The sequence below is a fragment of the Poecile atricapillus genome, chromosome W, assembly GCF_030490865.1.
Source record: "Poecile atricapillus isolate bPoeAtr1 chromosome W, bPoeAtr1.hap1, whole genome shotgun sequence".
NCBI classification, from domain to species: Eukaryota; Metazoa; Chordata; class Aves; order Passeriformes; family Paridae; genus Poecile; species Poecile atricapillus.
The window spans coordinates 44,351,049-44,371,785 of record NC_081288.1 but is presented as its reverse complement, the minus strand read 5'-3'; the positions used below and the strand labels follow the sequence as shown (position 1 = coordinate 44,371,785).

The 20,737-nt window shown below is 41.1% G+C and overlaps 1 protein-coding gene across 1 annotated transcript in view; it reads right to left on the bottom strand.

The window, feature by feature from the left end:
* LOC131591378 (protein phosphatase 1H) overlaps positions 1-20,737 on the bottom strand; it is a 123,528-nt gene that overhangs the window by 37,751 nt on the left and 65,040 nt on the right. Inside the window, exon 4 of the mRNA XM_058861992.1 lies at positions 14,037-14,149. Coding sequence (XP_058717975.1) covers positions 14,037-14,149 — 113 coding nt within the window. The remainder of the gene's footprint in view (positions 1-14,036; positions 14,150-20,737) is intronic.

Below are 20,737 nucleotides of genomic sequence, written 5' to 3'. Positions count from 1 at the left end.
GTTTCTCAGCCATCAGTAGATTAATTCAGTGTTTGGATAACCGCAGTGTACCAGCTCTCCTCTTGAATTTAGACAATTTAGTGTAGCTAAATAAAGTATTTGCCACTTGGATCAGTTTCTCTATTATTAAAATGGTCCCATTTCTGTGATATTTTCACCCCACTGATGTCCTATTTATGAGCTAGCTTACTTCCCCTGATAATTTGATTGATTTGCTGTCATTGCCTCTATGCCAGGTGTTCTGATGGCACTGCAATGCAAATGTAGTAGGCACACGAAGACTGAAAACTTAAACTTCAAAATTCAAAACACAGGTATCTTTAGAAAATCATCTCAGGTACACACCTGAATTTCTAAAATTAGTGGCATTGGACAGATTTCCAAGTCTTTTGGATTGGTCATTGGACTAAAATTGTCTCCAAATTGTCATCTACTGTTACTCGTATGTGAAAGGCAGCAGCTGCATTAACTGTGAGTAAATGAACTGTTCACATTTCTGAGAGTCATGTGGCAAAGAGCAGACAGCTTCAGGATGGTACAGCAATGGCAGATGTCTGAAGACCTCTGGCAATGAGGGGAAAACTGCTTTGCTTTGAAAAATTTACTGTTCTTCTTACAGCATTTCCTTGCAAATAATCCTGTGTAGAAGTTAGAGGTGGCAAGAGTGCAGCCTACATATGGAAGGCTCCCATTGGCCCTAAATTAAAACCAATATTGTGCACTTGAGACAGACATTTTAGGAATTTTTTTTTCCTCAAAAAATTTGTGCATAATTTTTGACAGATTTTTTTTGTCCTTTAGGGACTCTGATAACAGGCTTAAAAAAATTACTAATTAAAAATAATAAAAGTTTGCTGAAAATTTTTCTTTTGTGTTTCTGAGACAGTAATTTATGAATTAAGAACTCTACCACCTCTCCTCTGCAACAACACTTCTGCTTTTATTTTTGCTGTTCCTCAGTTATTCAGCTTTGAACCAGATTAATTTACTCAGACAGTGAACATTTTATATAACTTTTTAATATGTTGTTTGATTCACTTGAGTAAGCCTCTGCTTAAGGGGTCTGTGGGTTTAGTACAGAGTACATAGTCAGGCAACAGTCTAGACTAGCCTGATCAAAGGAGCTGATCAGACACTAACTAAATTTTACACATTAGTTTGAGTAAAAAGCAATTTTCTGATCTTTTGCTTGCCTGAAAGAGCTAACATGAAACCACACCTTGATATAACTGCTAGCACATCAGGCTAATTTTCTAATTATTCTTTGCTTTTCACAGGAAATCAATTTTTTAAAGACTGACCACTCAGATCAGTCTGGGGTTCACCTTTTTCTTTGTGCATATTGACACACTTCCTGTATATTTTGATAGCTGTCTTTCTCACTTCTATGGGTAGAATTTGGCCCTGAGGGACTCACATCATATAAAAAGCAATTCAGAGGTGAGTGGGTCAACCTTTCACAGCTCAACTTATTTTCACCAGAATTGGCAGCCACCTGGGAAAAGCACGACCCAACACACATACACACACTCTTCAGAGGGGGAGGAATTAAAACAATATTGTTGATACCTGGTAAAAGAGAGTTTTATGGTTTTCATTAATGTTTTCAGCAGTTGGACGTTATTTAACTTGCAAGTTACAGCTGTTCATAAGAGTCAAATGATTTGATCTGAGGAATGAGACAGCTCTAGATATGAGTAAAGGGAGGGACATAGACATACATGTACAAGGCACTAGTCCAAAAAAGCTGTGGTGAGTTTATAAGCCTGTACTGGGCTCTTAACCTTTCTTCACTAACGGCTTAGCTGTTTCATGACAGCAAAGGGTATTTCTGATGGCTCAAGTGACAAAAAAGGACACATTTGTTGGCTGCCTCAATGAGGGGGCTGGGTGCAAAAGCCTGGCCTGGGAGTCACCCTGCTCAGTGGGATATTCCCCTGCGATTGAAAAGGTGCTGAATAAGGCCCTAATTGGGTTTGGAGACTGAAGTGCCCTTTCTGTGACCTTGCAGTGACAGAGCTGCCAAGCAGCAACTGAAGGCTTTTTCCACCGAGCAACCTCCAGAGCCCTGAATTCAATAGCCCAGCGTCAATAACTGTTCACGAGGAGGGAGCCTGGCTGATGCAGCAGCTGCAAACAGCTCCAGCAACTGCTTTTAGAGACCCACTCTACACGGTCCTGCAGGACAATTAATTTTGACTTTACACTTCCTAATGGACTAAGCAGCAACATGGTGTTACATGAGCATTACTGCTTCTGCCACGCATGAAACACATGTGTATGCAAGGAAATAGTCTTCTATTAGCATTTAACTCCCCCTGTACTGAGGATATATGAATAGATTGTTTTATGCCAGAATACAGCTGTCCTATTAAACTGTCAGAAATAACTACACAGGAAGCAAGAACTACTTGAATAGATGTGGTGCCCAGAGAGCATCTGATTCTGCCATGGTTAATAGCAACATTTTAATTTCCACCATACTGGTGAAACACATTATAGCAGAGCCACAGGGTGAGCCTGCCAAAGGCAGATAGATGACCCATGTTTGCAGAGAACAAGTATGTCAACACTAACCAAATATTCTCTGATGACAAGGTTGCTTCAGACCCATACCAATCATTAATTTATATCACCAATGAAGCAGTAATTAAAAAAAACAAAAGCTTTTTTTGGCAGGATTGGAAAGTGGAAGTCACAGATCTGCAGCTCCTCAGTGCATTGCCCTCCATGCCCTGATGTCCTCTCCACATAGCATCATCTACAGTGAAAAACTGCTCAGAAGTCTTGAGGCCACAGAGGCCAGTAAATCACTTATTCTGATCTATTCTAAAAACAAACTAGATTTCCCTGAGTCCTTTCCTCTCTTTTGAACTCCCCACTCACAGGAACTACAGGATTTTACTTGCCATTGCATTTCATGTGCTCTGCATGACCATGAAAGTATGTTCACTATTCCAGAGCTGGGATATTTATAGTAAACATGAATATATTGGAGAAAAAAATCCCCAAAACACAGCTGAAGTAGCCTGAAATGGAAGAAACAAGAACCTGATTTTGTATCTCTTCTGGCCTCTTGAGTTCTTCTGATCCAGAGAAGCCACACCCTGAATAAGTAAATGGGGAGCAAGAGATATGCGAGTAGCTCAATGCACAAGGCAGGACCGGCAGTCATGGCAAATCCTACAGCTGGCTATGTCTGCTCAGTCACATGCAAATGAAAAGAAACACCAGGAGCTTAAAAGGCTGCATCTGCAGAAAACTGTATTTATCTTGTGGATTGACATGACTGTGTAGTCCATAAAGATCAGCTAAATTCACCCACAACATTAAGTATATGATTATTTTCTATATGCAGGTTCAATACTTAGAAATTGCATTTGGTGCCTTAATATACATTCGCTTTTAAAATACATGGAGAGTGAAGCAACAGCAGGATAAAAATCTGCCACTGTGCTGTATTTCTGTTGTGATGCTCAGGATGTAGCAACAACTGTGGCTTGAGGAAAATATTGATATATCAGCTGCTTTTGCATTTTTAATATGCCTAACAACTACCACCTCCTTGAATCAGAGCAGGGCTTAGGGGTTTTTTGTTTGTTTGCTTTCTCTTTTGTGGAAAACGCAATCAGCTGAAAATTGCAGAGCATCCCTTCTATGTTTCTTTTGAGAAACAAATAGAGTAAACTCACATTTTAGGGGAAGATCTTGTTGGTTACTCTCATTTAATCATCCAGAGAAAGCAACACTTTAGTGAACAAGGTCAAAAGTGTAATTCCACTGCTGTCACAGGTCTATTGGGATTCCAGTGCTCAAAACAAAGAGACATCTCCAACTGTTAGGAGTATTCAGGGGACACCCTGATTCCATTACACACTTTTTCAGCCAAAAATGATTTGAAACGCAACATTAAACTGCACATTTCTACAACACAGGATAAAAATCTGGTAAAGGTGACAGAGAAAGACCATTCAGAAAACCCTTTTTGACAGTTTATATCAATTCCAAGCCACAGGGAGGCTGTATCCATTTTGTCAAAAGGTGTTAAGCATGTGAATTCAGTACAGATGAAGCAGAAGTATCTGGCCTGTCTGCAGAGGTATTAGAAATGTGTCAATGAAAAAGAAAGAGGGATTAAACTGACAGAAATAATAAGGCAGAGCTTTATTATATTCAAAGGGGAACTAAGCAGTAGATTTTAATTAGGTGTGTCACAAGATAGCTGTGGAAAAAAGAAAGTAAATCCTAGAACTATTGAATCAGTCTACATGGGTACTTGTTTATTTTGGTAACTAAATGCATATACTTAAACAATCCAGGGAAGATCAATGCTATGGTTGGTATGCTTCAAACCAGTGCTTTGTTTAAATTTCCTTACCTTTTCTTAATTGCTAAGAAGTGAAAGACAATGACTTTAAAACAATTAAAACGAGAAATGTTTTTCTCACCGTAAATGAAGTACTGGAATTTACTACCATTACGATTACTGATAACTTTTAATACATTCAGCACTGGCACCTTGGTTTTACTTCTTCAAACTGAATTACTCAGTCCCATGCAGACCCATTTCTCAATGTTTCTTTAGCAATCAGGTGTACAAACACCTCACTGCAAATAAGTATGGAACTGATCTCATATTCCATCCCATGTTTTCACTAATTGTGTGGAACTATAGTGCAAAGCCTTTAAACTATTTCCTTAATTTTATGAATTAAGGCAGGCTGGGGATAGTGAAACCAACTGTTACATAACATTTAGCTGGCATTAAAACAGGTTTCAGTGATGACATATTCATTACCATAAAACTCAGGTGGAAGCACCAACCCTCAGCAACACGTACAGAAAAATTACCCCCTCTGCCTCCCACCCATAATACCTAAGATAATGCCCCAACTCTTACTTCATCACTATCAAGAAGAAAACAAGCAACAACCAGGGAAGGAGTAGAGCCAGTGAAAATTGTCTCTGTTCTCATTTTCCATTTACTGCCACTCAACAGTCGTGCCACCCTGATTTCTTCATGTTCTTCAGCACAAACATGAGCCTGTTCACAGAAACATTGTGACAGGACAGAAACACTGGATCATTTTTCTTTCAGCTGAACAAAGCCAACATTAAGCAGGAGCAGACTCTCCCTGCTTGTGGCTCTTCCTGTGACAGTGTAGTTTCATGTTACATTGTGGGTTATAGCAGGCTGCTCAGACACTTTCATTCATCACCTGGGGGAACTTCAGCTCCCTCAAGCCAATAAAAGGTGTGAGAACTTGCCTTGGTGAAGTATTGCAAAAGTAATTTCCTACATGAGCGTGCTCTGGCATTTCCTGCCAGAACAATGAAGATCACTCCCAAACTTCTGCTAAGGCTTTTTGCAGACTGCCAGCCACCGGGCTGCTCCAAGGGTTAGTATCTCAGCAGCACAACGGCTGAGTGCAGCCCCTGCTACACCAGGACACCGACTGGGCATTCCCAAGAATTTCATTCAAGGTCCTTTCTTCATGTCTTTGCCACACCATGGAGCCAAGCATGCTACACCTCTCCTGTGACAAGATGAAAACCTTCTCCTGCCTTTGAAAAGAAACAGAGAAAAAGGATGAAATTCAGTCCCTGCAAACCCCTATGAAAGTCGTCTTTCAGAGGCACCTGCAAGCACATGAGCTGTTCCTGTGCACACATGTGTAGAGCTTTATGCTGTTTCCAATTACTTGACTCATTCATATTTATATTTCTACTGCTTATTTAGTGATTCCTTTGGAGAAGGCCTCTGGGCACAATGAGGCTGCTGAAATACTCTGCAGCCACTATTCTGGTGGTCTAATTTTAGTGAATTAATTGTATTATTTTAAATAAAGGATCGCAAATAGGCAAACAGAAACTGCTTCTGTAAGCAGAATAACATAGATTTCTATGGAAGGGCTTGCTTTTCATGTTCAATAGCACCAGAGCCAGTCATGATTTTCCTTACAGCCACCAAAAATAACAGAAATCAGAATTTTAACAACTGATCTGATATTCCATCTCATGTATTCACTAACAACTTAGTAAGCAGCAGTTAAAAGGATTTTCTATTGCTGGCAGTCTCCCTCTGCCCTATATATTGCATCTAACCACGGGAAGCACCTGGCTGTCACCAACAATGGAACTAAATGACTTCTGTTGTTTCTGCATCACTACTCTACAGTTTTAAATTAAATGTAATTCTGAGCTTGCAGGCTGTCCACAGAGGAGTTAGCTTGAAGACACATTGCCCCATCATTTTTGACCCCTGGAGCGGTATGCTTCTAGTTGTCAGTGCCTCTTCAGTGGGCTGCAGCTCCATTCCCATGAGACTCTACTGTGAGTGAATTCCCTGCTCTCATTTAGGACCCCAAGTGTGTTTCTTGGCGGTTGAAATCTAAGTATGGAGCTATTATTAGCAGTTGGCTTTACTAGTAGTGTTTTATTTTAGGGCTAATTATACATTTTTTTGTTATGCCCATCCCCCCACTAAGGTGATGGTGCTGGCTATCTGTATGCAACATTCTTGTTTAATCAGGAGAGTAACTTTTGCTGTTAAACCAGTAGTGACTTCATAAGTTAACCTATACACTTCTAGTAATGTCTACTCCAGCTCCAGTACTACTAACCCAAATGTGAATGAACTAAACTAAAATGCAGTGTAATTAACTGTGTGTACTTTCCCGATGGTTTACATCTTAACACATCAATCTTTCAGAAAAGGTTTCAGCTGGCAGCTAGAAAGCTACTAAACAAAGCCAGTTATAGTGACACTACTAAAACAAAAACTGTCCACTGTTGGTTCCAATATCCTTAGGTTGGAGATTTACTGCCCTCATAGGATTCATTTTGCCCCGATGATTTCAGTGTATTCTTCATGTGAACACAGCTAAGTACAAGGTTGCAATGATGACAGACCACCACATTTCTGCATCACAGCTGAACAACATGCCACCAATTACTCAGGCTGTGCCAGGGAAATGAACAAAGAAATGCAGTCACATCTCTGCAGCCAGCTCTGAGCCTCAGGACCAGTATCTGTGGAATCAAAGCCTTTTTCCCTGCTGTCCAGGATATCACATTCATCTCCAAGACAAGTTACTATGGCAACTAAACCTGGGTTTAGTGGATGAAGGCATTGCTGTGCAAGTCAGTGTTTATTTTGCCAGTAATATGGCTGGGATATGGCTGTCCATGTAAGATGGACATAGCAAGGATTTTTTATCTCTCTGCTCTTCACTCTCTTACCCCTGACAAAAAGAATTACTTTAGCACCTAAAGTCATATCTACCTGGATCTCAGCTTTTCTGCTTAACTCAGTACCAGTTGCAGAATATTAGATCAAGCTGGACTGAGATGTAAAAGCAAAGACTGCAACTCATGCTCTCTGCTCACTCTTCATGGGTGATTTTTTACCCAAGCCCTGCTTCATTTGCCCACACAGAAGTGCCCAGAGCCATCACTAAAAGCCCCAGGAGGAAGGATCAAGCAGCACTGTATAGCTTCTGCTGAGACTGAACAGCCTGGGCTGCCTTAAGTTTGCTGAATTCAGGTGACTTGAAAAGCTTTTCAACATAGTAAGGACCAGAGTAGACTTTGAAGCATTCACCAAGCAAGCCTAGGGTGTTCCCTCTGGCCCTCCTCCCACAATATAGATGGGAGCTAGAGAACCAAGGTGCTCAGCCTGCTTTCCATGCCTTGGCCCTTGCCCTGCAACACTGCAGTGAAGAACTTGCATGTCTCTGTGGTCAGCTACAAGGGCACAGATAAAAAAGACTGTTTGGAGTTTGTTGGCTTGTATTTTTTCTCTGTTTGTTTTTTAAAAGGCTGAAACCCCATGAGAATTAAAGGTAATAGAACTCCTTATTCCTGGAAATCAATACCAACGAACAGCGACTTTACAGTTTACTGGTATTACTTGAATAGCCCAAATTCTTCTTCTTCTTCCTCATTATCTGGAACATAAGATAATATTTGTGTGGTTAGGACCAAAGATGTAACTGAATGTACCCCTCACTGGAAATGTTTACAATGGCTTCAATACCTGCTAATTGCCATAGGTATTGCTAAGGCATATGCTCTCCCAGGAAAAACAAGACTTTGGAAAAGAAGTAGGACATTTGTTTTGTCTTCAAAGCCTGCAAACATTTACTACCAAATTAATAATTCCTGCCAAGTCAGTGCTGGATATGACATGCCAGTAACCTGGAACTTGGCATTCACTGGATAACTAAGAAACGCTCTTCCTTAGCATTGCCCTTTGAGTGAAATTACTTCTTTCTGATCCAACACCTTTTCTTCACACCATACCTTACATGTTTCTTGAAGTGCCTTCAAAACCTCTACCCAGCACAAAATCCTACAGTATCTTAGGTTGCTGTTATTTCAATGAATCTTGTGCTCCTGCTTCTCCCTGGAAGAAGGCCAGGCAGGAAGATGGGAGAAGGGCTTTCTGCTGGCCTGCAGATCATGCTTCTAAGGAAAACACACAGGAAGAACAGAGAGGACATGCCACGTTTCCTGAACATGGCTAATCTTTTCCAGCATTTTGGGCTAGTCAGGATCAGACCTCTCCACCTATCAAACGGCAGTGAAGAAGAATGTACACGGCAGAGACTTGCTTTGCTTTGAATTCAGTCTCTCCTCACTACACAGACCAGTGAGCAAACCCAGCTTATGTTACCTGTTGCCCTGAAATGATCAAACATCTTTAATTTCAAATGATTCTGTCAGAGAATTAATAATAACCTAAAAACCGGGATGTTCCATAGATTGGCCAAACTACAATCCGTAAGTGTTGCTCTCGCCTCTGGGGAGGCATCCTTTCAGAATCTGAAGGAATGAGAACTTCAGAGAATGAACAGAAATCCCTACCAATTGCACAGCCTCCGTGTGTTACTCAGTTTTGAAACTTTCTTTGCCCCATCTTTAGGAGAAGACAGGAAAAAGAATGCTTTTCCAAATACTGCAGACTGGAGAAGCTTATTAACTAAGTCTTTCCTCTAGAGACCTCTAAGCCTCTAGTATGAAGCAAAGTTATTGTTGTTTATGCAGACACAGATGTAAGAAGACAGAGAGGGCTTAGGCAGACCACTCACAGAAAACAGGGAAAACATACACCATTTAGATTAGAAGATGAGTAGTTAAAAAACCCAGAAAATTAAAGCCTCCTAGACAGTAAACCAAATACTAAAGTAAACTAGTTCTACAATACCAATATATTAGAACACTTTCTAGTTTCCATCCTTACACAGTGTTAGCACTTCTGGCAAAAACGACCCTGCTGGACTGCCTCGAGGAAAAGGTCAGACACCATGAACCACAAAAATGGCTCAGAATCATCAATTCTGACTTCTCAGAAATTCAATTTAAGCTACACTGCCAGTCAGCAGATGTGTGGCTGTTTCCATGCTGCTCTCATTTACTTCAAATAAAGCAAATTAAGCCCCAAATCTGACTTCCTATAGTGAGAACTAACAATGAAGGAAGCAGCTGACAAGCACCATGACAAAAAAGAGGAAGTATAAATGTAGTAAGCTTCAACATAAGCAGCAAATCCAGAAAGAACTGAAACAGTAAACAAATTCAATTTTCAATTTGCTATTTTATTACACTGGGAGAAGACTGTGTTATAAACACACTCTCCCACACCTGGTCTCCTGAAGTACCAATGAAGTTACTTCACCTGCACCTACACAAAACCATCACAAAAATACTCATTCAAGTAGCTCCTACCATTTAATAAACCAAAATGCTTTAGCATTAATTTTACACCCGCAAAAAGAAGGAGAAAATCTATTCTGGACATGAGCATAACGTGCAAATATGCCCTGAAAATGTAAGTACTGGGGAGCAAAAGTAAGAAGGCAAAAAGATGATAAAAAAGAGCTGATGAAGCAAAGCAAAATATTCAGTGACCCTGCATGTCTGTGAAGCCTTCAAAACATCAGGCTCTTTGCTTTGATGCCATTTAATGGCAATAAATCAAGAAAAGCCCAAGAACCCATTGCAGATTCATTGAGGGTTTCAGGGTGTATGGAAAAGTCAAATCAACTTGCAATGTTCTGCTTCTTGTATAATGATAAAGGCACAGCTTCCCTATGTGGCTCCAAGCACAGCACAAAATGGAAGTGCCTGCAGTCTCTGAGTAGTTCCAGACAACATAAAAGCCAGAACAATACTTGTGCCAAACATGGTTAATATGATCATATTGCATTACAGTCATTGTAGTGATATTGGGCAAATGTTATGTTGCATGAGGCTACACAATAATTGGACAGTAATCAGTAAAAACATTAAATCCCTGTTTTACAGCTGCTTCATCAGTAGCTATAAAACAATATCCTAATAAAGAGCATAAAACCAAAAAGAACTGAGATTAATAAGGCATGGTATGGCAGTTTAGAAGTAAAAGTCACTTTAGTAATATAGAATTTAGAATTAAAGAACACTAGCTAAAACAAAGACCAGAGAAGATTTATTATTCAATATTTAAAAAAGAAAAGAAATATAAAGCAGTTATTCCAATGGCCTACTTTTCATAGCAAATATGTCATACCGGTAAGCAAAACACAGTGCCTCGATGCTCACCAAAAAAAGCACTATAGCTGACTATAGCACTATCAGTCCCTGATCAGATAACCTTGTATGGACAATGCTAATCACTGAAGAGAAGAAAAAGACAGAAAGAAACATGAGAAAAGCTTTGGCTGATATTCAGATATGAATTTTGACTGTACAAGTAGGTATATTTATGGCAGAGTCCAAGAATGAGCAGACAAGCCATTAGAGAATGAAAGCAGTTCCTTCCAAGTTGTTTTTATCAGGCTCTGAATACATCACCTCATTTTTAGTAGGGTTCTGGTATCATGTGCAGTTAACATATAATTATTACAGAACTGTGATTGCATCATTAGCAGAAGTTTAATTATATCATTGACATTAGTGATGCCATAACATCAAGCTAAATAATAGTTCATAACAAAACCTACAATTAGCACAATTTTTCCTCCCTTTTACACCAACCAAAAGTGTTCAGCTTGGAGAAGCCTAATAGTCCATACAGAAGTGAGCTAGGGCTGAACCTGAAAGGATTGCTGGCTGGTAATTTAGTAATATGGTAATTAAAGTCTTTTCATGATGTAATTACACATCAACTACAAAAGGACAGCTGCTATACAACACTGCCAGGGTACGTGGCATGAAATGATTAGATTTGAGAAGCTTTGGTGGATAAACTGAATACCACAGACATGAGTCTGAGGTATAGCTGGCACCACACAGTACATTATTATTCAAGTCTCACACTTAACGTTTCCTTAGTTTCATTGTGATAGTAACAGTTTGTTGCACATACCTTGGTCCTCTGACAGCAGAAGCTGTTCAAAACCCACCTTTAAAAGCTTATGCTGTTTTGAAGTTCCCTGAAATTATAAAACCTAAACTTCTCCTGGGAAGAGGGAGTATAACTGAGGTTCGCATCAACCCAAAATATTTATTTCCCACACAAAACCTTCTCTCAGAGATTTCTATCTGTGGGAAACTTGATTTATTTGCAGGCTTTTTCCAGTGGAGTAGCAGAGAGGGAAGAAGGAGAATGAGGAGAGGGGAAAGGCACAAATGAGTAGGTGAACTCAAAGGAACTAAGGGTTTTGTCATCTAATTCCAACAGCAACAAGGGAAGTCCCTTGTTTGAGTGAAAAAAAAAACCCTCCCGTCTCGAGAGCAGATAACCATTTCTTGAAGTAGTTTCCTTACTGTATTTCTCTCTGCCCTCCCTTTTATCTGAACAAACCACAAAGTTTACCACACAAGGCATGAGACAGCAAAAAAAAACATTTTTCCAACTAACACAAGTAAAATTTCTTGACTACATAACCAGGCTCTTCACAATAAAGGAATGCACTGTGTACGCTGGCTGTGGGCAGACAACCTCACAGTGACTTGTCTAGTCCTAAAATGTCCTTTTTGTCATGACAGCAACTCAGATGTTTTGCAACAGCTAGGATTTTCCCTCTAAGTGGGAAAGATGGGATTTAGTGGGACAGAGACCCAGACCAACTGATCTTCAATTTAAAACTTTAAAATTTCTTTTGAGCTAGGAAAGTCTAGGAATAGACTTACCTGAAAATGAAAGATTTTGGAATAATTCTCCTCAGCATAAGAAAGATTTTTCTGTGAGGTCCATTTGGGAAGCGCAAAACCAAACTATTTTGAATCTGGAGGAACTTTATTACCAAAAAGATGTTAGGAATGAGAATTTGAATCCTGGTTTAAACAACACCCAATCTTGCTGACTGTTTCCTTTTTGATTCCTGCTCTCCCTCTTTTTCTGAAGAGATGTTCTGAGTGGACTTAATGAACACGCAAAACTTCCTGAAGACTTAGTATGTTTAACTACAGTTACAGCAATACTCTGGCACCAACTCCAGATCACCACAAACAAGAGTGTTTTGCCCTTGTGTGTCAGAGGCTGCAGTGGAGCTGAGGCTGCTCTCAGGGAGCACAGAAGGAATCCCAAGGGAACTGGAAGCAGCCAGTTCCAGTCATTTTAGAGCAAAGGTCTTGGCTACTCAGAATTAAGTCCTGCATGGCCAGTTTTACACAGCACATTTTTAAGAGACAATAAAGCAAATTAGCCAACTCAAAGAAAGAGACTCAACTGTACCTCTAGAGTGATAGCACAAGAAAATGTGATCATTTCTAATTTAATGGCAGGAGAGATATAATGTAGTGCAGCTAGTAGTTCTGCTCACAGGATAGATGATCAACTCAAACATGTTTGCAGCTACCATGTGAGGACTCACTTGACATTTGATACAAAAAGGAGATTCAATTATGTCACTTCTCCCTAGAAACTGGGTGAGCAACTTGCAACACATACAGCAAATTTAGCATCTTAAAAACAATCACCAACATGAAAAGAACAGGAATTTTATTCACAGAGGATTTATCTGACTTCCTACAGTGTAAAGCAGCAAGAGGCAATAAAAATATTAAGTTTAAACTACAAACCCCTTAACTTTTGAGTGTTGTCTCTGTAAATATATGGGTGTACACACTACAAACATGAACTGTGTGTGCACAAACCTTAAACGCAAACTCATAACCATAGCAGTCTTCACCTAAAGACAGCATGGTTCAATGCCTTTGCAGATGTTTCAGATTATTCAGCTATTAATGAACAGAATACAAGAGCCATTCGTATCATGTGGGAACTCTTCTCCCTGCCCTATTTATGCAGTGCACTGCCAAAAAAACAGGTGAAGTCTGAAGTCTTGCAAGAAGAGCCTCACTATCTTCCTCCAATGGTGTTAAGGGCAGAGCTAGAGGGGGGGAAAGAGTGTGAGAGATTTCCAGTATGCTCCTATCTTTAGCAACATCAGAAAACAAAGAAAATGCTTCTTATCGTGAGTCTTCAAGCACCCAACTTCAAAATAAAACAAAGCAATAGCTCCTGAGCAGCAGCATTCAGTTCTGAGAAATGGACAAGTGAGCTAGAACAGGACAAAGCAAAAAACCTATACTGTGATAGCCTGTCTCCCTCTCCTCTTCTCCTAAGGCAAAAGTAGCAGCTATTTGCTTACTGATCACTACCTTCAATTACATTAAAATCTGTAAGTCAAATGGCCTATCAAGACTAAGCCTGGAAACAGGAGCCACGGGACTTCCTACGGAACAAATGCAGCCCTACCGGCTGTTCTGGATGCAGTCACCGTGTCAGTGTTCAACACACAATCCTACTACACACCCAACACCTCTTCTGTGTCAATGGCTTTTTAGCACCTTTCCACTCCTCTGCAAACATCGAATCTTTAGAAACTGCTACAGGACCAGAAATGCTGCCAGTTTCCTTGACTGCAACCACTGCTCAAGATATGGGAACGCTATCCCTGGCACTTACATTCATTTCTGTGAGAAGTGCTAAGTGTTCAGCCAAGAAACAGAATCTTCTTGTGATGCTCTCTGCATTTAAGGAACTCGGTAACACCAGGCCTGGGAAGTTTGGGTTGAAGAATTAGATGTGGAGAGAACACACTTACCTGCTATCACCAGCATTTGCCACATATAGCTTGCCCAACAAATAGACCACCACTAGGGCTGTGCAGCCTCCAGAAATGTTATACACGGTCCTCTCTCGCTCTATTTGCAAATCCTGTGGGAAAAGAGAACAAGATTTATAGACAGCATTGCAATTAATGTTTGAGAAAATGAAGATTCCCCTAAAAACCAAAAATACAATAGAGTCTATTAGACTATGTCCCACTGTCTGTCTTTTCTTGCAGCTATGGCCACATGAGCTGGGAGAAGAACAGAAAACTGAGGAGTACCTACTACTTATAAAAAGATGTTTGGGAAAAATCAGGTCAGGAGACTTTAATACATCAGATACTAAGGAATAAATAGCAACTCTCTGGGATACAAGAGAATTTGCTACGGCAAAAGCACAATGAAGGCAAAGATAAATGAAGCTTAACAACAGATACCTGGTGGTATAATTGGAGAGTGCTTTACACAGACAGCAGATAATTAATGAGACCCAGCTACAACATGAATAACTACCTACTTCCCTAGAGGAATGCTAGGATTATGGGGTATACACCTTAAGAACAACAGCAAGATGCACTTGTGCTACAAGGCTACCCTTCAGAAACACAGGGAATGACTGCATGCTAAGCTGATTCTGAGTGCAAGAAATATTATAGACTAAAAAGAACAGAAGTGGAGAATACAAATTATCACCAACAGTTAATAAAGTCCTAAAAAGGAAAAAAGAACCCATAAATACACACACACTCACACACACACATATATATATACATACAATGCCCCAAGAAGGCTTGTGGAACATAAAGTGAGTAAAACAAGCTATTTTCATCCATACATTTTAAACAAACACTGAAGTGTATGCTAATGAATTAATTCTGCTGTCTGTAGTTTAGCTTCAGGTAATAACATGCTACAAATTATGCTTCTCTCCTGTGCCCAGAATCAAATCCCACTTCAAACTGGTCTGTCCTTATAATATTGGATTCAAACAGGGAGCATCATTTAACATCATTATTGCAAGTATTGGCAGATCTTTTCCAGCTAAACCCGGCCTACTTTTGTGTGGCTTTTATTATGAATATATGATTTCCCCTGTTTGTGTGCATATACACATCTCTATACTTCAGCCATTTTCATATCTGCACTGAGCAACAAACAACTCAAGCTATTCATGCTTTGAGGTATGGAATTTGGAGCTTTATTTTAGAGTTAAATTTATCTGAAGAAAAACACTACAATAAATACAAACCATGACAGCTGCAGTTTGATTGAAAATCTGCAGAGGTGGGAGGAAGCCACTGTCCCATGCTTTATCTCCTACAAATTTCAGGGGAGGGAGGTGACCTGAGGCAGCAGCACGGACCCTCAGCAGCACTCGGGCACTGTCCTGAGCCAGTGGGCAGAGATGCCTGGCACAAATGAGTCACTGACTCCTCGCTGGTCAATGCATGTACATCCCATTTGTGCCATGGACACAGTGCTGAGGTACTGTCCCAGCAGGCCATCCTCAGCTCTGTGGGCAGACTGCACATAGCTGCCACAGGGACACAGCTTCTAGTGCACTCACCAACTTTTTTTTGGTGTGGGGGGGTGGGGACCAGGAGGAGAACACCTCCAAGCTATAAATCATATCTTGCAGAACTTTTGGTCACAGACACAGGCCTGTTATAAATGCCTCTTTACCAAATCTTGCCATAGAGAAGCTAACTCTCCTCCCCATGGTTTCTACATATTTCTTAATTAAGCTTAAGAGCTCAAAGGAAGCAGACATTTCTAACCATCAAAATAACTTAAATTTACAAATGCTACGGATTTTCCAAGCACTGCCAGGAATTTTAAGAAACCCTCATTTCCACAGTTCAAAATCTCCTCCAAGACCTTCAAACAGTGTGCAGTTCCTCACCAGTTTTCAGTTATGTCATATATATATTTTGCAAGTGCTGGAATTCCTGAATTAAAATTTATTTCTTTCAATAAGCAGAATTCAGAAGCATCTATTATAAGAAAGAAGATGGGAAATCCTTAGGGCCTCTTTTTTCAGAATTTTCTTGACTTAAACTGTATCTGTATACTGGGTTTTCTCAAATCATTGCTGTTGTTGGGCTCTCCCATCTAGAACTTCAATTTACTACCATGACTTGTCAGAGAACCTGGAGTGCCATGTATGATTTGCTATTACATACACTACTTGACATTTTCTTTTTCAGCAGCAAGGAAAGAGGGCAAGGCTTTCTGACAGCTCAACAAGATTTGAGGGGGGAAAAAATAAAGCAAAATAAAATTAAGCTCACCAATGCCACCAACTCATTCTGATGTAAAGATACTGGCTTCTAATGAAATACCTTAATAACAGTGGTGCTGGGAAAGTAATACAAACATGGGCAGAAGCCACAAAATGCCTCTAAATATGAGAGTAAAGGGGCTCATTCTAGACAGAGTATATACAAAGCTTTCCTCTACTTTCAGAGCAAGACTTTTTTTGGTGGTTTGTTTTCTGTTTGTTTGGGGGTTTTGCCCTGTTTGGTTTCTGGGGTTTTTTTTTGGGAGGGGGGGGTGGGGTGGGGTGGGGGGGGGGTGTGGGGTGGTGGTGGTGGTTGTTTTTTCGGTTTTTTTTCCCGAAGGAGCAGTTAATTTAGTCGGAGCCCTGCGGCCCGTGCCGGGACAGGCACTGCAGCGGGTGCCAGGTGCTCCCAAGGGTTGCCCCAGGCCTGGTCTCCCTTCCCTGGTGCGGGATGCGGAGCACAGCCTGCAGAGGACACCGCGACGTACGGAGCAGGTGAGGGCGGGCAGGGCGGCTTCCCGCACGGAGCCCGGCAGCGGCGAGGCGGCGGCACAGCCGCGGGCCGGGGCGAGGCCGGGCCGCACTCCCCACGAGCGGCGGCCGCCCCCTCAGAGCCGCGCGCGGGCCGCTCCTGCCACCTGGCGGAGGCTGCGCGCAGCGGCCGCCGCTCCCGCCCGCCGCCACCTCTGCGGAGCTCCTGCTCGAGGCCCCCGTGAGGCTCGGCCGCCTACAGGAACCAGGCGGGTTTGGAACGGCTGCAGAGAGGGAGACCCCATGACCTCCCTGGGCAGCCTGTTCCAGTGCTCTGACACCCTCAGCGTGAAGTTCTTCCTCAGGTTGAGATGAAACTTACTGTGGTTTCGGTTATGGTCGTTGCTCCTCATCCTGTTGCTGGGCAGCACTGTAAAGAGTCTGGCACCATCCTCTTGACACCCGCCTTTCAGATAATTATGTGCATTAATGAGATCCCCTCTCAGTCTTCTCCAGACTAAACAGCCCAGCTGCCTCAATCTCTCCTCGCAAGAGAGATGCCCCAGTCCCTCAATCATCTTTGTTGCTCTGTGCCGGACACTCTCCAGTAGCTCCTTCTCGTTCCTGTACTGAGGAGCCCAGAACTGGACACAGCACTTGAGCTGTGGCCTCACCAGGGCCGAGAAGAGAGGGAGAATCACCTCTCTCAACCTGCTGGCCACACTCTTCCCACACCCTTCTCATCTAAATTTATCCTCAGAGCAGCAGCCTTTCCACCAGGATCTCAACCTCGCTATGACAGAAAGCAACTTTACACACATAGTATTAGGTATTTGATTTTAAAAAAAGTTTCAGAAGGCATAAACATAAAATTAACTCCTTAGCATACTTTACATCAAATGCCTGTAATTCTGTTTAAACTCTCAAGTCTACTGGCTATATAACAAGGGGAAACTTTTAAAAAAGCAAACTTGTACAACTCACACCATTCTCTCAAGACTGTTAACTTAATTAAAATGGCATCAATATAGAAAAAACACCTGCCTAGATTTCATCTAAGTTAAAAAAAACTCAATAAATAAGAAATCATGACACAATGAATGCAAATATAAACCTCCCAATAAATCATACAGACTAATTCTGTGCCATTTTTTCCCAATCTAAAATTAAATGGGGTTCAGAGTACAATAGGTGCTCTCCCCCCTTAACCTTTCTTGCAAATATACAGGGAAAGGACTATAATTTGATGTTTCTATCCAATATTGAACTGCACTTGGAAGCATTCCTCCTGGCTCCTTTGAACTGAATCTATAAATGCACATCTTAAAACTCAACAGATGAAAATTGGAGGATTTGATTTATGACACCTTCAGAACCTGAGCTTGTTTATTTCCTTTTAACTGGAACAATTGTGATACTGACAATTACTGACATTCACTGGTTTTTAGACAGGGCATTGAATTATCTGGAAACACAGCACAAACTTGCTAATCCCAGTTTCAACAAAGAAAACATCATTTAGATGTACTTCAAAATGGGGACAATTTAATTGCTAAATGTCTAAGTTAGGCAATGACAATTTGTGTTGGCTTTCCACAGTGTTTTACTCCATGTAGCTGCATGTAGCTGGACAAGACAAGAACCGTCCAAAAACCCACATCAAATAAAGGAAAAATAATTTTTAAAAGCCTTTCGAAAGCCATGGATTGCATTTTATTTGAGACTTGAGGCAAAAACAAGGAGACCTTAACTAAAATTCAAAAGCAAGTTGGGGGAAAAAATAATGGTATACTAAATGCTCCCAGGAAAAGGGGACAAAGCCATCATTAGATAAACCTATCAGGTCAGACTCTTTAAAAAAGTATCTTTATCTACTCATTATTTTCACTCAGTTCACAAGAATCCTTTGCAGCAATCGGTATTTCAGGAAAAACCACCAAGAAGCCTGCCAACGTGTCCAGGAAACCTGAGCTTTCACCAAGTGCCAGGTAAACTGATCCACTCTGCTGGCACAAAACCCTTTTACATGCTGCACATCTCGACTGCGCTGACCTAGCCCAACAATACCCGTGACGTTCCAGTACAAACAAGGACTGATTAAACAATGTGCTGTGGAAGAGGCCCAAAGTCTCCATGCAAAGACTAAATGGACTATAAGCTAGCAGGAAGTTAAATAGAGGCAGGAGGAAGATCAAGCACTGCAAGCTTAGATGAGACACAGAAATGTTGATTTTATGAATTGCTCCCTCACACAGATAAAAGAGAACACTCTTTAGCCTAAACCAAGTATAAGTGCAAAATTCCCTTCAGAGCTCCAAGTAGAAACAGTTTAATTATCTACTTTATTTATGCTGACCATTTTTTAAGCTTTCCTGTAGAACTTAATGCTGAAAGTACTTTGCATTGTGGTAGTCATTTGTTTATCAAAGACAATGATGACCTTCAGCCCTCTAATAAAAAAGCAAGTGGGAATTAAGATACTGGATCTGTAGTATATGAACAAAGATGCAGGGAGGAAGATATTTAGTTCCGTTTAGAAACAGATCTCTGTTTAGAAACAGAGAGAACAGATTATTATGAACTATACAAGGAATACCTGAACACCCTAACTGTTGTGAGTTATCCAGCTTTTCTGCATTTCTTATCCCCTACCCACAAAAGCCCTTACAACCAGATCCGTGAACATAAGCTGAGATGGTCTTACGTGTGAACACCTGGTGAGATGTGAAATCAAAATAAAGCAGTACAATAACAGCCCTATTCACTCAGACACATTCAGGAAGGCAGTAATGGGTAACACACATGCAGCTCTCCTAAGAGAGATAGAGTACTTGAAACAGGCTTTCCATACTGTTACTTTCACTGCCCAGTGCCACGAAACTCCACTTCTCATCTCTCCTGCTCTTGGAGACAGTTTCAACAGGAGAGAATCGTGTCACAGTCTCAGAGCCTGGCACTCTTCTGGCCTCAAAATTACACCAACTGAAGCACAAAATTTGCATTCCTCTTAGGCATGCTCTGAACCCACTAGGGCACAGTGCATGGGCTTAGCCATCTTCTCCCTCTTTTCTCTACGAAGAAGGGAGCAATCTAGTCCTTCCTTTCTGAAAAGGTGTGCTAAACTAACAGATTTTAATGCATCCTCCTCTTTCTTTTCATTTAGCAGAAATTGAGCCTACTACCCACAGTGCATAAATCTGCCTGCACAACCCCCACTGAAGTATGCCTAAGCCATGGCTGTGAATGCTGCTCCTGGACCTACCCACCTGCAAGTCCAAACCCAGTCGGTGGGTCTGCTTGCCTGCACTTCCTTGGGAAGAAAGAACAATCCAGCAAAAGATAATTGTTATTCAGAACTCAAAGTGAAGTACTATTTGTAACAACTGGAGTCACTAATTAAATGCATGTACTGGACAAAATCCACATACATCAGGAAAAATGATGATCAGATATTTCTTTTCAGACAACAAATAAAACCACTGGGAAACACTGAATAGCTCAAGGTCCTTTTCAAATAAGAGGCTTTTCTGAAAACTACAGCAACAAAATTCTTAAAAAAAGAAAAACAATTAATAGTATCAGACCTCCCAATACCTGATCCACATGTACTTGCTGGCAGGCCAAATCTTTGCTCTGCCTGAGAAGAATGACTTTCAGTAATGTGGAAAAGTGAAGGGGGAAGTTGTGGAGGAACTACATCCACTACAGAAGAGGAAAAAACCAGCTTCCATAAGGAAATATGTGGATATTCTGTTCCTATAGGGTCATGACTTCCTGACAGTTGTTCAGGCTGTATAGAAATCAAGTGGGTGGTTGGAATGAACTTCATACCCCACTCACCCCCAAAATCTGCCTCAGTGAAGAGCTGCAGACACTCTACAGTCAGCTATTCCAACACCTATGTGAGCTAGGGGTCATTGGACCTAGCAGCCTTTGCTGCTG